The sequence below is a fragment of the Gnatocerus cornutus genome, chromosome 2 (genome assembly GCF_029298725.1).
Source record: "Gnatocerus cornutus isolate USDA-ARS CGAHR chromosome 2, icGnaCorn1.1, whole genome shotgun sequence".
Classification (NCBI taxonomy): domain Eukaryota; kingdom Metazoa; phylum Arthropoda; class Insecta; order Coleoptera; family Tenebrionidae; genus Gnatocerus; species Gnatocerus cornutus.
Window position 1 is genome coordinate 15528307 of NC_142234.1, and position 22972 is coordinate 15551278.

The 22972-nt window shown below is 33.8% G+C and overlaps 1 protein-coding gene across 3 annotated transcripts in view; it reads right to left on the minus strand.

The window, feature by feature from the left end:
• sns (nephrin adhesion molecule sticks and stones) overlaps nt 1–22972 on the minus strand; it is a 128226-nt gene that overhangs the window by 31007 nt on the left and 74247 nt on the right. For all 3 annotated transcript variants that reach the window (XM_088050917.1, XM_088050914.1, XM_088050915.1), the window contains exon 2: nt 21850–21931. In XM_088050917.1, coding sequence (XP_087907043.1) covers nt 21850–21874 — 25 coding nt within the window. In that variant the 5' untranslated portion in view covers nt 21875–21931. The remainder of the gene's footprint in view (nt 1–21849; nt 21932–22972) is intronic.

The window sequence follows — 22972 nt, forward strand, 5'->3', positions numbered from 1 at the left end:
GATTTATGTTCAATATCTGTGTATTTTTGCTTTTCTATTTTAATAGAACGTAGTTTCTGTACAAAGCAGATGAAAAAAGTTTCGATTAATCAAAGTTTTCATAAAACAGGAATGGAAAACGCCGCTGATTATAACATTTCCTCTGTTTTACTAATATGGGGTTGCAATGCAGTTCGGACGGTTAATTTTACCAATTCATCTTGCTTGACAATTTACATCGCTAGGGGCACATGTGGATCAGCATGTACAGAACTGTGGCTAAAACTGTTTCACTCCACGAGGTCGATTGTTTCAGGCGCGGAAAAATGTTCTAGCACGCAATAAATTAAATGCTGATATCTCCATTAGGCAATTTCATTAATTGTTGGTATCGTGGGCACAATGCATTCAATACTCATCAGATTGAAACCACCAAAATCAAAGGATAACATTGTAAATTGCAGTGTTTAGAACACGTATGCTATCTAGATGCAAAGAGGGCTTTCAATACTTGTTTTTACAGTAATCTGATTAATACAAAACTTGCAGCTATGCACCATAGAGCACATTAAAGCAAATCGAAAAATTATCTTGATTGAGATTTGTTGGATGATCCTGATCAGATCAAGTATTTTCATTCTGAAATCATGGGGCTCATTAAGTAGAGGTTTGATTGCGAGGCAACTAATCTAGAATTATCCAATCAATATCTATCTTTATTAACCAATTGCCAACCAAATGAATATTAAATGCTCCAAGCCTCTGACCAAAGTTCTGATAACTGGTACTTTGAGAAATTGATAACTTACAGATCTCTCCCTTACACAGAGCTAAACAACCCCTCATGTTCTTGTTGAGAAAATGTATTTTGCAGCAGTCGTTCGCTTGCAGAAATTGCTCCTTTATTGCGGCTTTATTGACAGGTGATTTAATTTAACCATCATGAAATTTTAGTTTATGAAGGTAATGGTAACCTCAACCTAACCCAGCTCGTTTCATCGTTGGAAAACAAACCTGATTATCGCAAGAAAAAGAAGTATAAATTTAGAGTAATGGTAGCGATCACGTCCACGTACTGAATAAATTTAATGACGACTTGATAATTAAAAGTGGCCTCAAAAGTTCATTCACAAGTGCGTTCCCACACTAGCGTATTATGTTAATCTGAGCTCCTTCTCTTCTAGGACAGGTTTTTAATGTTTTCTCTGCTAAAGTCGTCTCACAGCATCCAGCTGAACCGCTTCCAGCCACTGTGTGCTCTTAAGGTGAGTTGGTTGACCAATTACCGGTTTCAGCGACCGGAAATGCAGCGATTACAGCGTTATTAAAATTTGTTAATTTGTTCGATCCTATGGCTTCTCCCATTCATAAAACGAAGGAGAGGTTTACTATGGGAAGATGGGAAAAAGTTGTAACTTGTGGCGTAAATTGTGGCTTTGTCTTTATGGTTACTTTTATATCAGAAGACGAAAATGCTGCAGGCAACGGATGTGTTTAATATGATTAACTTGGACGAATCCATAAAAACTCTGTTCGCCATAAATAACGCATTACCTTCCAACGATCAAAATTTAGTTACACAGAGGTAGAGAAACTATAGCTATAGTATTGATTACGTAATTTATAATCCGGTTGAAAGAGGAAACTGATGTGAACTGACTCTACCACACTCAAGGCGTTCACATGAATTATATCCCGCATATTAGATCATCCATAAAAATCGATTTCATTACATATTTTATTTATGGCAAAAATGCTCGATAAGCAGTCATCCTTTTCAAACAATAGAATTAATTTCACAATGAGCCACGTACCCGCAACTAATTTTAGTACCAAGTAATCGATGTATGTAACTTTAATTCACATTCCTCGCATTTTCTCTGCACTTTATTCCAAGTTCTTCTGTCTCCTGCAAAGCGAATTCTGAAATATTCAGAATATGTATCTAAGAATGTGTTTAAACGAATAAAAAGTCTTTAGACGGAGTTTCAAAAAGTTCAGAACAAATTTATTGTAGCTTCGAATAATTTAATTGTAGAACAAAAACTTCTTTTAGCAAATTTTGTGCTGTAATTTCGAACGTTTGTCAGAGATTTTTGCAATACAAAACAAGAACAAAACGAAACTTTTAGCCTTTTCTTTAAAGGAAGTATAAAGCAAAAGAGCAATGTTTATTTAAACAAACAATTGGAATTATAACTGTTTCTTGAGGTTTATTTAATGATGCTAACAAGTTCAATTAACAATTCAATTTTTTTAAAGAACTGTCATTAAAAGCGCTAGACTAAACAACACAACAGTCAAAGCAGTTTTTCAAATCGTTTAAATTACACGATATTAAAAATAAGTCCCTGTATTCAATAAAAAATTTAATGAAACAATCAATTGTTATTTATTTCATCCTTTTATCCACTATTATGGTTATCGGTTTTATGACTTATGTGAGCTCCAATAACGGATAATTTAAGAGTGGAAAATTGATAAATCCCACAATAGAACATTTTATTTTTAAAAAACTTAACTGTTTTGTATGAATCTAATAAACCAGGAAGCATTCAGCCTGTCATCGCGTTTTTTATAAAGGCATTCTCTGATAAATTACCCACACGTATATTACCCTTATTTATTTGATCCGTTAGAGTTAAAAAAATAGCACAGATGTTCCAGAATTCCATTGCACATGTGTGAGTGTAATCCATGTTGCAAATTATTTGGTTGTTTTTCAACATTTCTTCGGTTTCAAAGTAATAACTGCCATTCGTAATTAAATAAAAAACCAGTAACTCTTTTAATTAAAATACAACAAGGTGTGATTTTGTTGTGCAGGAAAACGGTCATCACACGCCCACGCAAAGCTTTGTTATTTTATATCGTTTTCGATTTCAAATGAGCAGCATTGGCTTTGACGGTCCTTTTACACATGTATATAATGTTACAGAATCTTTTCCAAAGTCTGACGAAATAAAATAATAAGTTTAACAGCAATGTGCGTAAAATGCAACAAATTTTGCGGTGTAAAAACTGAGCCAACATTTTGTAGGTTCAAACCGTTTAATATGGATTCAGTTACCGCCTCCCGATAAACAATGTCTCTGTTTTCAAATCCAGTTATCTCCGTTTAATGAAGCCTTCCCGTTGACACGAGCTGGAGCAGAATAATCTCGTGGGAACTACAAAATTAAAATGGGAGGGCATATTTTATTTCTTTCATAGTAACATGATTGCGAAACTAAAAGACAATCTCTTTCCTTTCAACCAGAAGAAAAATTTATGGTACTGAAATATAATTTCCTTTCAGTTGTTTGTTCTACCGTCTTATTGTTTTCGTAAAATACTAAATTCACAGAAGCATTTAATGTACTGCACAGTTTTTATATCCGGCGTTACATATGTTGGCGACAATTTCAAGACATTTGGGGAAATCCATAGTTGGTAGTAAAAGGAATCCTATTAACTAGAGTAGTAATAAAATAAAGTCGTTTGGCCACTGGCAATAATACTGGTGTTTTATTACAATAATTTTGGTAATAATTTTGTCTCTACAAATTGAAAATTAAATCTCACGGACCGAGTAACTACCACGCCAAGAAGTTAAAAAGTATGATTTGCATTTTATGACAGAACTAAGTTTTATAACATACTTCAACTAGCACCTCCCAAATTATTGGTTTTCGAAATATAAAATCTGTCGGTTGCTTTTAAAATCTGATTAAAAAATTCGCATTCTTCTGACCCTCGTTTTCGGTTGGTTGATCTGTAAATAAAATTATTGTGTTTACAACCCGCTCCGTAGTAAGCAGAGTAGTTTAAAATAAATTTCCCTCTAAATTAAACAAACATTTCCTGTATGTGATGTAGTGAAGCTGTATCAAAATAAATTCGTATTAACGCTTCACTGCAAAGGGTAGATTTTAGAATATGGGAATTAATAATTTAATTGATGGAAACGGGAAGTTAAATAAATGCATGTCGCAGGAATTCATGCAAATAAAATTTGAATGTCAATTAAATCGAGAATTAACCACGTATGCAATTATGAATAAATACGCTTCAAAAAATTTCCCTAATTACTCGAATGAACAGAATTTTAATTAATTAAAGCACTTCCATATTCCATGAGCTTTTATTGACAACGACATGTAGAGTGTTAGATGGAGAACCGATATTAACTTAACCATGGCACATGTGTGATGCCTCTGCATTATTGATTTCAAAATCACTCACATCAAACGCAGATTGAAAATTATTTGTACATGCTAACATGGGAAATTAATGTATGTTTTACGTATTTCGAGCTTTTTCCGACTTCATTACACGACTAGTATTGTCTAAAGAACTCTTCTGCTTTTATTGCGTTTTCTTTACAAGCCGAATGTTTACCCAAATGAAATCCCCTGCACATTCTCACACACAAAGCAGAAAATATTAACGTACTCCACCACAGCTAATTAGTTCGTTCTTTTACATGATATTTTATTTTCATCAGTTTGGATATGAAAACAACTTGCGAGTTTCAAATAAATTCAAACAACAAGTGTACACTAGCAATGTTGTGTTTTACTTTTCTCTACATACAATGAAAACCACATGAAAGCTGCTATATCGTATATCCCCTAAGTGTAGTTGTAGGTAGTACAGAGGCCAGATAGCCCCACTTTAATGTTTGCATCAACTTTTTAATGCTTCAAAGTACGTCTTTGAATATCTCGTATTAAAACTAATATAAAGTTCAGCAAAAACTAACAAAAAAGTTTCCAACTTTCTTCTATTTGCTTACGTTTGTTAAATGGGTTTGTTTTTACGCTTCCTGAAAGGGAATAATAAAGTGTGCAATTTTCCGACCAAAAATTATTGTCTTGGATTGGATCTTACAGTTTGAAATATCCATCAAACGCAAAAAAATAATGCAATTTGAGTGTCGCTTCGCTCCGTCGTCCGACCGTTGTTTTGTTGCTAGTTTCATGCTTCTTTTTAGTAAAACGTAAGCTGTAATAAGTGCTGATGGTTATTAAATTTTTTCTTGGTCTTTGCGCTACCTGCAATTAGTTTGCACTTCCTTAGCGAAGGTGAGTATTATCCGTGAACGTCTGGAAGTATGATCCTTGTTATTATGTGCATATTAGGGTGCGAAGAACGTTCGCGTTACAGGTAAAGCTACTCAAGTTTTTGCAACATCCTTCCAATTCATTAGACTGGTCTAGCGCATCGGTTTCCTTCACTCTACTGACTTGCTAAATTGTCAACAAACACAAACTCCTAGAAAGCGTAATGATCGATAATTGGTTTAGAGCAACGCGTCGAAAATATGGTGTTTCTTGAAAAATATCCAAAGTTAACCTTAATAATATCGAGTTCAATCACGTTTTCTTTAACGAAGGTATTGGAAACTTTTCAATTTCTCCGCATTGCTGTTCTACTGAAGTTATGGGACATTGAAATCCCGTCTCTCAGTTACTTGGGACAGTTTTATTGCATTGGAGTGAGACGAATGCACGCTAGATCTGCACTCCCCGAAAATAGAGCTCTTTTAGTGAATTAGTTAACTTCAATTGCTTTTATTCAAACTATTGCTATTTCAAAGACCTTTTGACTCTGCGTTGCGAAGATCCTGTCTACTCCTTGCTTTACAAAACAAATATAAATTCATAAAATGTCATATACAGTGTTTCATTAGCATTCAACTTGTTTTGCATCGCAGTACTTTGAGCAGACATTTAGCTTTGAAACATTTATTGCAAATATCTATAGACATTGCAGTTGCACTGTTTTGCACAAGATTGGATCACTGACGTAAGTATGGTAGTTTAGACAAACGTGTTATGAATTTCTCCACAGTTTATATTTCAGCTTGGAGATAATTTTCTTTCAAAATTGCCAAGACGTGCAAATCTATACGGAATAGCAAAGCGCCAACACTACAAACAACCAAAGAAGCTTCAACGGTGCTTCAAAAATCCAAAATCTATGATAGTCCTTTTTCATTATTCAGATCGACCAAAGAAATAGTAAAAGATAAATATCCACTGTGGACGCGAGCTAGTGCTGATGATTTGTCTAAAGAAAAGTTCGGTAAGAAATTGGAGCAATTATCGAACAAATGACGTGTTAATGAGATCGTTTCAGTTCGAAAGTTAATTTCAATGCAAATAAAACTAATTAAAAAGTTTAATTAAGTTACGCCGAAATGTCAATCAAATACTATCGCTTTGAATATTTTCGTAATATAAATGTCTACGATGGAGTTCCTTCGAAAATTACGAATTAAAATGTTTTATTATATTGCTTATAATTAAATTATAAGTTTTACAGGAAACGTTTAGTAACAAAGTCGGGAAAAGTTCGATAAAAGAGGCTTTGAACTTCGGAAGAATTTCTTTCTTTCAATCAGCTCGCCTATTTATTTTCCTTGAAAATATGTTACATCTGTATCGATCTGATTTGATGCTCACCGTTAAATTTATAAAAGCGCTCATTGCACTTATTTTCTTCGAAAACAGGAACGGTCTGGAATTCTGGACTTGCTTTGATTTAATCTTCTTTCAACTTTTTCAAACATAAATACTGATGTAACCTTGTTGGAAAGTAAGTGGAAGCATACTTATTTGCAGAGATGCATTTGATTGTAGCTATACGAAGCAGGGCACAGTAAATCGTAATTTAGTAAACTATGAAAAATTGGTTACAAACTGGTGTTGATGGACTTTTTTGTGTAAATGTTCAAATAAATATGCATGTCGTTAACGTTTGTTCCTATTCTTCATTTTGCAACGACTGTGTGAAGAATGATGGTAATAAATCTAGCGTAGGTCATATGATCCGCCCCTGCTTGATTCAAATTTAAAGCGAAATAAATAGGCCAGTAACATATGTAACATAGCTGAAAATCATATACAATTTATAATTTCAGACAGGATAAACAAAGCATTTCATTAATTTACAGCTTCAAATGCAGCTGAACCAAAAATAAACACAAACCAAATAGCGACGGTAAACAGGAAAACTAATGTCAACATGAACTCGGAAATCTACTGAATCGGCGGTACTTATTACCCCCAAATATATTGCAAAGTTGCAGTTCCAGAAAAACTGGATTTAATCAAATTTTCCCACAACAGAAACTTGTGTTCTTTTACTCGTCTACGGAGCTTTTCCCTCTGATTGAATCGGACACGGTTTCGGCGGTTTCCGATTTATTAGATCCGTTGGAAACGTTTCGTGCTTAAAGCTAAATTACAAAAATTAATGCTTCGATACGTAAATTTAAATCAATTTTTTAAGTTTTCATTACTTCATCGCCCCGGGTATTAAATTAAAAAGAGCGCACTTCGTTTTATGTTATTACCAAGTAGAATTTATACACCATTTAAAATCCATCAAAGAGTGGTAACGTAAAAAGTATTTTCCTTTTTATTACGCACCGGCACGTTTGCTGACATTACACTTGTGATATTTAAAGAAATTTTAAATAAATTGATACTCAATAGAAAAGACGCGTTTTTGCTGAAAACCGGAAGTTGTTCAATCATAGTTTTAAGCCCTTAAATGCATCTTCTCAAACTTACAACTACTTTAATGTCAACATCACTTTCCAAACTAACTAAGTATCTACATACCTACTTCCTATATGATCGAAAAACAACGACCAAAAAGGCTCTGGATTTCTCAGAGCAATTTAAATTTAAGATAAGGATAATAGTACCAGTCTGTTTCCTTTTCCAACAGGAAAAAATGTCAAAATATCTGCAAACATGAATTGCTGTAATGGCATAATGATAAAACCCGATTTAATGGTTAGAAAGTAGTGAAGGATGTAAAAGCAGCAGACTAAAGAGAGGATTTTATCTACTGCGTTAACTCTTATTTCTTTTTCAGTTTTCCATTGCGCTAATTTTTCGAGCAAGCATAGAGTTTGTAAAATAGAAAAGAATCTGAAATATTTACTCCTTTCCTCGAGTTCAGACAGAAATTAATCAAATTCTCTAAAGAATTTGAAGATTCTATCACATATTTTCCACTAATATGCAACTTTTTCATACAATTTGTTACATATTTTCCCCTCATTAAATTTAAGTAAAACGCAAATGCACGTCTCGTTAAAAAGCTTCAAGCTATAAAATTTCGCTTGACGAAGTAAATTAAATGTTAGAGCATTTTAATTAGAATTACATTTTACATTTTTGTACATCGTAGTAATTATTGTCTATCTTGGATTTCAGATTCATTAAATTAACAAGCTCGAATTGTTCATTAACATCCACACAACAATTCAAGCGTACTTGTAGTTAACTTAATTTATTAGAAATGTGCAGAAAATAGATGGAATTATCTAAAGCAGGTGTCTAAAATTGTCCTGAATAAGGAACTAATTACGTCGACTGCCTGCAGCAGTTTTGACAAAAACTGAAACAACAACTCCAGGGAAAATAAATTAAATGATATTGCTACTGATACATTTTCTGACAGTCTTTAATCAGTGGGTAGCTAGCTGGTGCTTCTACCTAGCAATCGTCATTGCTTATTGGAGACATTTTGTGGAAGGGATTACTACTTGCCAAGCTCTAACGTTTGCGCAGGATTCCCAGTGTGGGTAATTCGTTGAAAAATAAAACCAACTTCCAGGACAATTTAGAATGGAAACTAACAACTAGTTTTGTAAGTTCTTCAAAATTTTGCTTATCAATCGAAACAAAGCTCTAGGCAATCGAGATCCGCGGTAAGCCCAATCTAAGAGAAAGATCCGTTTTAAAGCGAAAGCAGGTAAAAAAGAAAAAAGATCTTGATTTGCACAAAATCATCGTGATTACACTGCGGAAAATTGGAATCAAGTGCTCTTTACCAGTGGGATTACATAATACATTAGTTTGTGGTGGGCAATGGACTAGATAGGAGAGCATCAAAGTTTATTTGCGAAAATATTAAAATAGGTGGAAACTCTAAGGGAAATGTGGTTTTGAAAAGAACACAATTCGTATTCTTCTAACATGCAGCCGGATGTATTTAAGTTTTTTATTTGGTTGGAGGACGAATTTGACTTTAATTACGTTGCTTCTCTCTAATTTGCTTTTTAGAATTAAAATTAATCTTTCCTGTCAGTCGCTTAAAGTGTCAAAAGTAGCGCGAATATCATTTGGAGTTAGTAAGGAAACTTGCGTTTTTGTTTGACCTATATAAATAATTAATAAAAGCCGTTTCCAAAACGAAACTTTACAAAATGATGACAATTTGTGAATTTACCGGCTTAATCATAACATATTGTACTCCGTTACGAAGTGGAAAATTACAAATGGATGTTTTGAAATTGAAATCCCATTGAATTTAGACATTCAAACAAATGAATCTACTTGGCAGTCTAAAACTCGATATTAACTGTGTTCTCACACGAAAATGTTCACAGGTTATAATAATACCTCATGTAAACACGTTTGATTTATTAAATTGGCTTATGGGGATGTAACATGAAATATTCCCCCCATTAGTTACCATTAACAACACAAATTTGGTACAAAATAGGACTAATGTGTAACCGAACAATCAGTGTAGGCATCCTATCAGAAAAAGCGATGGAAATACGAACACATCCAAATTGAATTTACACACATTTTACATTTAATTAAAAAAACGATTAAAACAACCGTGGACTAGTGATAGCGTGTTGAATAAAAGCTGAAAGATTATTCGTTTGCCTCATCCATCTAATTCCCTTTAATTACTGAACTAATTATCTTAATAAAATTGACTTAAGTAGGTGGGAATCGAATTTATCTGTTGCGTGTAGTTACAAAGAGGATGCAGGCGTCTATGTCATGATAACGTCTAAGAAAAATCGATATCCGTTGTTACGTCATTTCCGCTGTTCACCTCTTCAACTGTTGCTCGACAGGTATATCCAGAAGGCCATGGTCGGATTCGGATCAGTGGCGGCGCACGCAAAAATCAGAAAAAGGATACTGCTGAGAATTGCTTTTTTGCCATAAATTTATGAGTACGTTAACACGCATCGTAGGGAGTTTTTGTCTTTCTATATTTCACGGTCGGGTTTCAACGCGTTGTGACAATTACTCTGCACATTTAAAAAGTCATATTCACAGGAGGTTTGTTTTCCTAGTTCACAGACAATGGTGATTTAAAGCGGCGATTTAAAATGACAAATATATAGAAAAAACATAAAAAGCTCCCACATTAATATGTATGCCACTTTTTACCGATGAAAAATAGAAGAATCGTTTTATCGACATGACCTTTACTGTAATAGCACATTTACGGTAATTTTATCGCTAATTATGCAGTGTCAAAATTTTTAACAATTAAGATGATTTATCTGAACGGGGGGATAAGCATTTGGTTTTTGGGTTACAGTTGTTGAAAAGTCACAGAAACAATCTTTTCACACAAACTTTTTTACTTTTTATACTGATGCACCATATCGATTGTGTCATATTTATTTACTAAACTGATGCATAATCAAAACAACTAAACAACTAAATAAATAAAAATTAATTAAGATATTTAAAACTTTTTACCATTTTAAGCCAATAATGATTGCAATTAATTTTCATGCACAACGTTCCTGCATTTAATTATCAAATTGACGTAAAATGAATAACTATAAAACAAAATAAACAAATAAAAATTAATTAATTTTAAACGGGAACTCATTTCCAGTAAAATGTCGAAAAATAGGTGTAGCTTTATAATAATTTATCCGTGTTTTTGTTAGTAAAATTAAAACGGAGCGTTTGGCTAGTTTAAACATTAAAAAAGTATATTCGTTACAGAAATGTCTCTAATTAGTTTATTCAAAATATATGCAAAGTCTCTAACTTGATTGCGTCAACGAAGTACGATTGAAGCTGGCAAAGCTTGTGAGCATACACTGTTTTATACTATTTGGTTCCAAATCTTAACTTCAAGCAAATTTGCATTTTCACACCCTACCAAATGTCAAGAAAGTCAGATTTTGTGCAAAAATAATGTCGATTAACTTTATTTTAAATAATTTGATTCCACAGTTTAGTTTTATTTATACAAAGCAAAAAATTACAGTGCACACAACGTCTAATAAAAGTAGCCAAACTGATGGAAATGTTTAAGTGACCATTTGTTCAACATCATCCGAAGACAAAGCTATAAGGTATAACACTTGCTGTTATAGTGCTCTAAGTTGGTTCTTAAATTTTTAAGTTTTGTGCCTTTGAGTACCGCAATTTCCGTGGATTACATACTCGTAAACTTCTGTTACTTACTCATATTATCTAAACTTTGGCCCCAATCTCACCGAGTTTCGTAACTCCCACAAAACTGATCATTTTGCCCCGCTAACATCGATTTTCTTTGACTCCAGATGTTAAATGAGTGATACAAAAATGAGAGAACTGTCGTTTAGAACAATTTTGTAAATTTATAGCCATCAAACATACAATAACCTCGACAACAACAACATTGGAACGGTCGTTGGTCTGCTGAGAAAGGCACCAAAATAAATCGATTTGCTATTATTGGAAGTGTCGGTCACACAGTTTCGCCCCCGCAGGTTACACCACAGATCCACTACTGGGTATACCTGCAGTTGATTTTACTTCTTAGTCAACTGTAATAATTGCTACCATGTGGGAAGACGTTGTTCAAAAACCGCATGCAAATTGTCACTAAATAACCCTCCGGACAATTGCGTGGTCGGCTGTTGGTGACCGGCTACATCGTAAAGTGCTTAAGTTGTCAAGACAGTTTTGATGTCCCGGTCGTCTATTGCTGCAACTGCAGCAGGAGTGGAGTTAAAGACCTGGAACTAAGTACGCGAGAACATAAAAGTTTCTCGAGGCTTATTTTGTTTATATTGGATTAGTGCAACAATGCAAATACGGAACTGGATAGAAAGTGTGATAAAAAAGTTAACACCCACTCTGTCACAGAAACGGTAAAATTGCGGAATAACTACATCAAGTTTCGTACTATTGGAATTTCTTCAGAAAATAACGTACGGCTTTCAGAAAAACTGTATTGCAGGTTATACGCGGCAAAATTCCTTAGATAAATGAGGCATTGAGCGAAGAAAATAGGTAATCATAAAAACTTCACTTAATTTTCCGTCTGAAAAGTACGAAAATACGGCATACATTTGTTCAAGTTGAATACCAGTCAGAGCTTCAAACCCTTCAATTTAGAAACCCATTACGTGATGTTAGAACCGTCTACCTACGCCTATGGAATGAAAAAGCCATTCACTCTGGAGCAGATCAGACTACACCTGTTCTTGGTCGACTAGTTTTTTGCTTTTATGATGGGAAAGTTCATTCAATCTCAGCGATCTAACGCTACACTTAAGTGAACACACCTCCTTGTATTTTTCTCTTTTTAGAACATTGTGTAGGACAGAAATGTCGAAATTAGGCGACATCCAGTCGTCTACGTAATCGAAAGAGAGACGAATGACTCCTAAATGAAGGTTTATTTTATAAAGCGGATTTTAACCAGTTATTGCATCCGCAGGATTTAGAACAGACACATAATATTCAAAAAGTAAGCCGCCAGATGTGGACGCTTTCATTTTTAATTAAATGACTTTATTAATTTAGGTAACATTTTAAAACCTAAATAATGAAGAATACGCTTGAAGAAACTCGAGCTTTTCGTTTAAAAGGACTCAACTTTCTACAAATTTCAAGGAAAATTAATTTGATTCCACTGAGAAAAAACGTTTTATATAATTTAAAATATTGTCATGCTACAAAAGTGATTACTTCGTCGCGTCCAAACGAGGGAGAGGAGATTGTGATTACAATTGTTTTAATTTTAACACTCCGAAATTTTACGCCGAATGTACAGCTACATTTTTTCAATCTGATTAGTACTTCCCACGTTTATGATGAAAGTGAATTAAAAATGAAATCTGTAGCGTTTTTGGAATTGATTTACAGAAACGTGGGATAAAATACCGACGGGAACTTCCGGTTTTCACAAATAAATCCGAGATGCTAACGATTTACCAATTGTGATATTTTTCTATTTTACAAAATAACATTTTACTTATGTTTGTTATTTGCATACCATTTTTGCATGAATTCTAAATATAGAATTGCAAATATTATAAATGCGGCATAACGAGTACATTGACGCAAAACTGACGTGAAAAATTAAAATAATTTTAATAATATGTACATATAATATATGCGCGTTGTTTGATTACAACAAGTGATTAGTTGGATATATTTAATAAAACATAATTTTCACAAAACAGATTCAATAAATCACGATATTCAATGCTCATACTTCACTAGATTTGACGTGATCGAATTGCAGGCGGTGCATTATTTATGTTTTCAAAAATTGGAAATATATTGTTCGTGCAGTCGCCGGATTTTTCCGAGGAAAAAGTGCGCCCTATTAGCACAAGCCGAATAAATTTAGCGCAAAAATTCTTACCGTTTTACGTGAGTTATGTTCGTGGAAACGCACGGGAAATCTCATATAAATGCAAAAATACGTATCGCTTCACTAAATAAAAAATAATTCTGGAAAATGTCGCTATAAAAAGTTGCACCTCCTAAATTTAAGTTTTTGCGTGTATGGTTTGGTGGTAAAGAGTTCCCATGTGCATTCTCTACGTGGTTTGCAATAAATTACGAGTTATGATGCATTAATGTCAAGATAAAATAGCCAATTTCTATTCTATTATCTGTCAAAATGGCCCTTGGATACGTTTCCATTCCGATGAGCGGTCGAGTCGGCAAATTACTTCTGAACAAGACGGATGAAGCCACCGTTTTGTACCATAAAACAGAGACAGTCAGCATAATGTGATAATTCGGTCTTGGATTCGATTTGAAAAGGAAAACTGCCAAATCTTGCAAGTCATATCTCGGTGCTATGGGCAGTGTACTTTTAACTAGAATTCAATCGTGTAAACATGTGAAATAGGTGTTTATTTGAGATTGAAGTTGTTCCATGCTACAGCAGCAGTAGCACTTGCCAGCGGCAAGAGTATTCAAACAGGTCTTTGGCAGCATCCGGTTATTTTATTTTTTTTTAAGTTTTATTCCTTCTTGTTTGTCGCTACAACGTCGAGAACCAATATAAGCGTTACATCTTTGACAGGAAACAAAAACTTTCAATTTTCTCGCTAAAAATAGACAACCTAATAAATATTCATGTTACGCAGTAAAAGAAACACTAATTGAACCATGTTAGATGATTATTTATTTACGTTAGCACACCTCAAGAGTTGAGTACAAAAAATACAGCTACTCTAAACAGTTTTTATCGCCCATCACAAATATTTACATAGTAAGAAGTTTACTCACATCTAGTAAAAGTAACGTTGTGGTACCCATAGCCAATTTTAAAATTGTCCGATTTTACTTTAAAACTTGGTGGTGTATCTTATTTTGTAAATAGGACCACTGCCAATAAAGGTAACAATGTTTTGTTACCGCAATTCTGTTTCGTCATTTGTCTTAGTAAACATAAAAAGGTAGTAAGTAAGAAAGTGAAAAAGGAGCAAAACTCTTTGAATGCACGAGCAATTTTCTGTTAATTGTAATTACCGAAGCATTGGTGCAGTTAATAAGCTCTTTTTTCCATTATTTTGAATTGTTATAACCTTTGTTTTGTATTTTCCTCTATAATCAATAAAATGTGTATGTGTGTCAATGAAATGCTTTCATTTAGCATTGCAATTTTAATAATGTGACTTATCAATAGACAAGTTTTCAATGGACAAAACTTATTATTACGTTACCGAATTCTAGATGAAGAACATGAAAGCGACAACTAGTCATTTTCGTGGTATGTTAAATTCACACGCAAGAAAGGAATTAGGACGAAAACAAAAAGAAGTAAAGCGCTAACAAACATCACTTAAAGTTGCAGCAGCAAAAATTAACTACATGTCTGAAAGAAATTGATGATTCCGTCGCTATTATTAATTTTAGATGACTGTCGCAGGTAGTCAAAATAAGTGGCTAATCTTTAATATCCAAAGACAACTTAATAACCGAAAGATTCGCGAAACGAATGATGGGATCGTTGCTTTTAAGATATTTGCAGTGCTAATTTTACACAGCTAAAGTCTAAAATATGTGAGCTCTTTTATAGATACCTGAAAATATTTATATTTAATCAAAATATCCAAACACCAACGTGCTTGTAAAGGTCGTAAATATGCATGGAATTAGTCGAGTTTATAGCCTTAATAACGTCGATAAAATAGCTAAAAATAAATAGCTCTTTTACTGCAAGCAGTTATTGCACCACATTTAGACAAAGTAACGCTATTGACGACTTGTATCTTTTTTTTTTGTCGCTGGTTGTACAAATAAGCTATGTAATAAGTTTATAAGAAATTCCATCATTGGAGTTTGGTAAACGTTTACAGAAAGAACTTGGTAAACAAGAAATTCATCATTCTGCAACATTTCTCAAAATCAATTAATTACTGCGCTGTTACGATACAATAATTCGATAAATAAATACTTAACAGAGAATATTCTAACAGGTGGTTAAGCACCCTAATTGACAGGAAACTGTGTAAAACCGTCGCCTATAGCAGTAATCTAGTCGAAGCATATTAACTTTGTGATGTAAAGGATGATGCAATTTGAAGTAATTTTTCGATTTCTCTAGCTCTTAATTAGTTTTGATGGTTTAAAATAGCTTACGAGTCCTTGCACTGATGTCTGCTTCTAAAATTAGCGAATCGATAAATTTAAAAATTTACTTTCTTGTCAGGGATTACAAGAGATAAATTACCGTTTAATTTAAAAAACATTGCATTACAGATTATCCCTGCCGCTTTACAATTTGAAGCTTAAACGTGTTTTGACAGCCAAACTGTCGTCATTAGGACGCAACATTAGATAAATAAAGAGCAACACGTGTAAGCTTTAAATTTTAATATGTTGGTGCAGGGATAATCTCCTAATCACAGCGACCTTATGTAAAACAGATTAGATCGGGTGATCCTGCAATAGCCTGCGCAATTTGAAATTTTAATCATTGCTAATAAACCAGTATGAAAGAGTTCTGATTAGATCAAAGATCAGAGTCGTTATTTTGATTTTGGCTAGATGGTGTGCTGACTGCAGCAGTTTGCTAATTGAAAAAGAGCTACAAACTGGCTGCAGTAGTGCAGTGTCATTTAACAGTCTAGGGCGCACCTTTACACAGTTTAATGTCGTGGAAGTCTTCTGTAATTTTCGGTAGTTCCGCTTTATAAATCGTGACATCCCACTGAACACCTCTGCATTGTCTCTGTAAGAGCCTAAGGGAAACTATTAAACTATTATTGTGTCGTTGCTTTAAACGTGTAATAACCTAAAAGCTAATTGATAATGTGATTTATACTGGCTCGACAGTTTCTCTTAACTTCATCAAAACACCCCCACCGAGGTCTGCTTGGGTCCTGTCAATGAAAAGCTTATCTTGGAAATTGATCACAATTTGGCTATAAATCTCCGACTTAAATTTCCTTCGAAGAAAAGTTATAGCGTTTTCAGTCAACCGTATTCTTCGTATTGGTATTACATTAAGTATCCGGCGATGACACAGCTAATTCGCCAGGACTTCTCCCGTTTGCCTCTACTCTTATTGTATTTAGCAGGGACTGTAGCCGGTTGTTATCTCAATCAAGTGTAACGAACGCCATTCGTTGGAGAATCGCAGGATAAATGCTTAATTACGTGACTCAGACACCATTCTTGGATACTTCCCTCTTTCCGTCTATTCATTTCGTTTATTGCCTTGTAAAATGGCTCCTACTCACCACTGCATGTAAAGTACAAGTTGGGAGGTAGAAGCAATATTGCGAAAATAGATCTTCTAAATGACTGGGATATTATTTTTATGAATTATGTATGTGTATAACTTGTTAAACCCAGAAAAGCAGAATTCTCGTTTGTACGACAGATCTACTGGAAAAATAATGGATAAACAACTTTCGCAGATAAAAATGCTCCAAGTACAACGACGACAGTAAACAGAAGCGGATGAGATCGCTATGAAAGGCTCGTGATAACTAAGTGGTTTTATATTTTATTCCAATTTAAGACAGGTCAAGTCAGGATGACTCATGCACAATTTCAACTGTTCTAAAACGATGAATATCATTTCCTCTCGTGTCGCCTTTGCTATTGTCGATTTAGTCAAGTGCACCCATCCATTTCTTGACTTCTAAACGAAATCCGATTTGTTAAGGTTTTTCTATATGTTCTTCGATTACAAAATGACTCCACTTTTCAAAAAAGGTAGCCAACCATAACGCAAAACAATTTTTGTGGTCATTCCTCAAGCCCGTTTAGCCTTTTCGAAAATTAACAAATCCATAAACTAAACTCCATATTTAGCCAGCTCGTACACGTCGCCCACGTGGGTTATTAACATTTCAAGTTTTAAGATTTAATAAAATAATTTCGTGATTGTGGTAAGGTTTAAACGCGATTAATTTTTTTCAAAAGTCCTGGCAGTGTAACCCGCATCGTTTGAGTGGATTAACTAAATCTCTAGAATGTTGCTTGCTTTTTATCCTATAAAATTACAATTAAAAAACTAATTTAATCGAATATGAGTCAAGAACAGATAAGACATCGTTCCTATTTCCAAAAAGTCTACTACCCAATTTTCTTTAATTTTATTTAATTACTGGTTCTTCACTAGTGGTAGCTTTTTTCGTCGATAATGCTCAGAAACGGATCCTGTTTGAGAATTCCTTAATTAACTTTAATTTCCGACATGTTTCCCAGACTGAATAGTCAAATGCCGAGAATATCGCAAAAGAAACGTTGGCGTTTAATTCAGGATGCTGTCAGATGCTTATAATGAAAATTTTATTACATATTATAAATTATATAAAATTTGCACACTTTTAATCCGATTTAGAAAACTAAAAAGTATGTAATAACTTTATGACTGCGGCAAAATATTGGTTATTGGAAATGAAAGGTAGCCAAAGCTTTAATTTATATCACGTGTGAATTAGAGTTATGTATATTTGCGAGATTTCGTTTATAAAATAAACATTTTTAATCGAAAACAAACATTGAAAAATTTTGTTTAGAGACTTTGATCGGTGAAGCAAATATCTGTGAATAATAAAGAGGTTGCTTTTATAAAAGTTCTCAGAAAGCTTTGAAAAAATAAATCCAGTGAGCAATTATGTAAAAAATGCCTGTGCATTGGAAATTAAATTAGATAAAAAACTCTAAGTTTACATTCTCTAATTTGCTTTTCAAAGGAATAATTATGTTAAATGAGACTATAGTGTTTTGTTACAGCAAATGGCCCAAAAGTTTTGACAAATTTGCTTTGACGAACTAATTTCAAAAGGTTTAATTTACCTGGGGTTTATCATTTATCCTCGTTATACTAGGAGCATATTTCTTTTTCATGTATTTAAATTGAGGGTAAAGGGCGGCGACCAATACGCGAAAACTGACACGCTTCGGCGTTATTTTTAATAAATTCTCCATTTGTACAGAAACTGGAACTCGGAAACGCACCAAAGTTGCGTAAAAGAGTTTGAAATTGTTTCTTCTCTGCTTAATTAATTTCGTCTACCAAATTTCTCTTTGATGGCTAAAATTTCCGATGTTCTGCTTTTATCTTTTGATGAACGTTTTGACATTAACTGAATAATTTGAGAAAGTTTTTTAATCATATAAATAAAAATGTGTACTAAGTGAATTAATTTCAAAGAAATCAAGAAGTTATAATTGAATTTGATAAGTCCGACCACCCCTTCCAATGGAATTGTGGGAGATAAATGAAGGTTCGCGTCCCTATATTGAAAAAGATTGTTCGTAAATCTAATTTTTTATCCCATTGTAGTCAATAATCGGGGCGCAGAATAAACTGTCTAACTAAAAATAGTATGAAAAAAGCTTGCAAAAATCGTGTAATAAAATTAACCTACTTCAAGCTGTTGTCGAACGGAAGAAGAGAAAAAGTGATTAAACGGCAACAGCCGTAGGATTAGTGCGAATCAATAAGCACTACAGGACAATTTTAAAAGCGTATTGTTCCTTTTGTGTTATTAAGTTCAAGTCCGTAAAGAGTTAATTACAGTGAAGTGATGTGCTCTTGTGGCTACGCGAAAACTGCAGTCAAAGACAACTTTTGAAAGCTCTGTAAATGGAAAAGCTACTCACGACTTTGTGTTGAACAAATGCTAATTTTAAAGCGGTTTTCATGTACAAACCAGACCATAACAAAATATGAACTTATTTTGATCCCAACGGCAACTTTTTTAAATCAACGTTGTTCTATAGCGGCGTAAATCAGTACAGTCTGTTAATGAGTCATATGCGAACGGACTTTTAATTCTTATTGTAACTTCTTAACAATCGTGGGATTGTGGGTTTTTCACACTCGGAGCACGGGACTGTAACGAGATCCTCCCCTCTCATAACCTCTGCCCTCTCAGTGCCCCATCAAGAGAAGCGAGGGGTTACCTGTGAACGGAAGCTCTGACACAATGGTCTAAGAAGACAGGTGAACGATTATGGATTGTCTGATTCAAGTTTTATACCATAATAGACTTTAACATCCACTCCATACAGCGCTCGGTTCCTTCTGAGAATAAGGTGGAAACGTCTTCCAAAATGGGAAAGGTTAATAAGGGCTTCGTTTGCGGCTAATTCAGGAAACAAGGTTGAAATTATTAATTAAATCTAGAATTCCCTCCGCATCGCAACTAATTCCTAACGAGAAAAACTTGAGCCCAAGATGGAAAAACACCTCCGTTAAAGGGAAATTTATGCGAAAAATTCCTGTGTGGTAGCATCTCGTACACAAAAAATCAATATATTCGTGAAGGAGAATTGAGGCGTAAAAGTGCGTTTTGTTTTGTAAGATTTCCTATTTTTATTCAATTTAAACTTTTAAAAATGATATTACAGCCGCGGCGCGTCGCCGTCGTGGTGCAAACTGAATTTTTATGACTTTGCTTACATTTCTTTATGTCAATAAATGCGTTGTTCTGTTTCGACATTAAAATGACATCTTTCTCTTGCAGTTCTCATTCTACTGAAACCGTGGAATCAAACCATTTTTAATATTACAAAATTTGTGCTATTTTATCCATATCTGACAGCACTCCCGTCTACTGCAGCCGTAAATCGATTTTAAACGAAACAATTTAGGAATCGATTGTATCCATCTCGTCGTAAACTTTTCTATGCATAAATATGCTTTAAAATCGCAACATTTTTGCAGCCAACAGTTTGTGGATAGTTTACCGCCTCGTGTGTTTCTTTTTAATGACGACGCTCCAAGAGTCAGGTTTCTAAGATAAATGTTAGTGTTTACAACACTGTAAAAAAGAAATTTAATGCTACCGGAAAGTGTCTGCTATTACAAGTAATCCATGTGAAAAAAGCCCGGCAATTTTATGAGCGGAAAAGAAAATTCTGAGCTCTGAATGAAAAGTACAAGAAATTAATAGAGGAAGGATAATACGGAACCCTTCGACAGGTGGGTACAGGATATAGGTTTTTTATTAAATTCTCTTAAACTTATGAAATTGCGGCATTTTCGTAAATGTCTTGTACGCTCTCCCATATAACATTTCTGTTTGCTTTATATTACGTAGCTTTGGCGCTGCTAAATGAAAAATTCTGTATGCGAAAGACGGAAAGCGGGATAGAGAAATTAATGGAGCTTTGAAAAGCAAGCGAACTCACATGTGCTTCCTTGCCGTTAGATGCGTGTGTGGAGTCGAAAGCTTGTTTCCGGCGACTTGCACGACAAAAATTAATTATTTCGCGGCACTACCATTTCATATGTTTTTTTTAGGCAAATTGGGGTCAAAAGAGCAAAAGCTTGCTTGAAGGCAGATGAATTTGATAAAACTATTTCCAAAATGCTGTGGTGTTTTACTACAAAAGGAGAGTTGTTGGCACAAGTTCAACAACAAAAAGTTTGTTATGGAGATGGAAAAGTTTCGGAGAAAGATTTTTTGTAAACCCTAATAAATTACTAAACAGATTTTCATATATATGTAGTTTTTTAATTTCATGGAGTGCAAATGTGCGGTAAATGTATGTATTTGAAAAAATTGATGTTAAATCGGGACAAAAATTATATTGTGTATTTTTAATCGATATTCATATGTCAGCCAACAATAATTACAATTTGATTTTATGAAAATATATAGAAATTTATATTGTTAACTATGGTTGTATCTGAATGATTAACATTTTACAGCATTAAAAAAAATCCTTTATTTATACGATTTTCATTCAATCAATAATAATTCAATCAATAATTTAACGGCTACAGTTTGTAATTCAGTTTATAGTCATGCCTATAAAATAATTCAAAAATTATTCACATGACTGGGTCCCGGTAGCCTGTTAAAATCTGGACCACAGTTTAGAATCAAACCACTTTCGTGGCACCATTTTAAAGATTACTGAAAAGACCGCTTCGTTTGAAGTTATCTTTGTCCGTTTATCCACGCTCTCTATTACAATGAAATTACACATCAAAATTTTCCCACATATTATGAGTTCATTTAAGATGAATAGTTTACTGTTTCTATGAAATTCTTAATTGCTACGAGTATTTTGAAGTGGTTCCAATTAGGGTTTTGGTGGGTTTCTCAACTTCACTTACCAGATTATTAACCAAAAATAACCTCACGGCGTCACGTAAGTTTTAAATTAAATAACAACAGAAAGACAAAGTTATTTATGAACCCGAAGGGATTTCTTTCCGTGGTTTTTGAATTTTTTCTTTTGTATTCTAGAACGTCTCCATTTCTCTGATTGCCTGCCGATATCTATTCAATTTCCTGAATATTATTTTTCCTTTGTGACACACGACACATATATCAAAATTCTTTCAAACACATTATATTTATCACATAAAAAAGAAACTCACCGGTACGAAAATCTCCTAAGTTCATCTTTACTCCTTTACACAGCTTCCTAAGTTTTTCTTCTAGCAGGTTTCCATCAACATCCTGAAACGTAAACAAACAATATAATACACGAGACCACAAATTAATGAATTTATAATGAGTTGAGCCCTTAGTTCTCTACAAAATGATCCGTTTGTTATTGTATTTTAGTAAGGGCATTCGTACCGCATATTAAAAAGGTACAATAATTAGCTAACTAAGTTCATGAGATAAAGCTGGCATTACCGCTTGAACTTTCCTTGAGAACAAGATTTTAGGCGAGATACATGAGATTAGTGTTATTAACATTACGTATTCTATGAGAATTGTCTGCGTTGCTTTATAAAGCTTTTTACCCAGGGAACACTTCCATTATTATTCCATTTCACTGCAGATGATTCAAAGCAAAGAGTGGCTATAAAATAAGAGCGAATCTATTACTAATTTACTTTTTCTTTCCGACACTTTTTCAATCTCTTATTAATGTCGCATTTCACTTCTTCTTCCTGTAAACCATCTTCTATCCGTTACTATTACTATAATAAGAAACTTACAAGTCGCTACACATCCACCGATTATTTTACTACCTGGTTTATAGCCTGTAAAAGCCATGTTAAATAAATAAAAACATTAACTGGAGCAAAATTTCTACACTGACACTAGTCCTAACGTTATAATTTATTTACATCATTATATCTGCCCCATAAAGCAGTTATAAAGTTCGGCGCAGCTAAGCAAATTTAACTGGAAGTTAGAAAATTAACTGGTGTTTCACTTCATTTTTTTTCCTAATTAATCACATTAATTTTTTGGTCGTTAAAAATGTGTTTAGGTGACATCATTTAATTTAAATTCTTCACTTTAAAACCGAATGGAATTCGCTTCTTATTTTCGGCTAGTTCCTGCACTACATCCTGCTACGTTTTATCGGCAGATAAGCAAAAAATGTCAGAAAACGAATTAATTAGTTGTCGTAGTTGCTGCATGAGAAAATCCTTGGACTGATTTAATTGTAAAAATATGCAACGGCTTTAATTGGAACAGAACAACAAAGTTAATTATGCAACGTTCATATTTTTCCTTAGAAATTGGTTTACTTCGAAA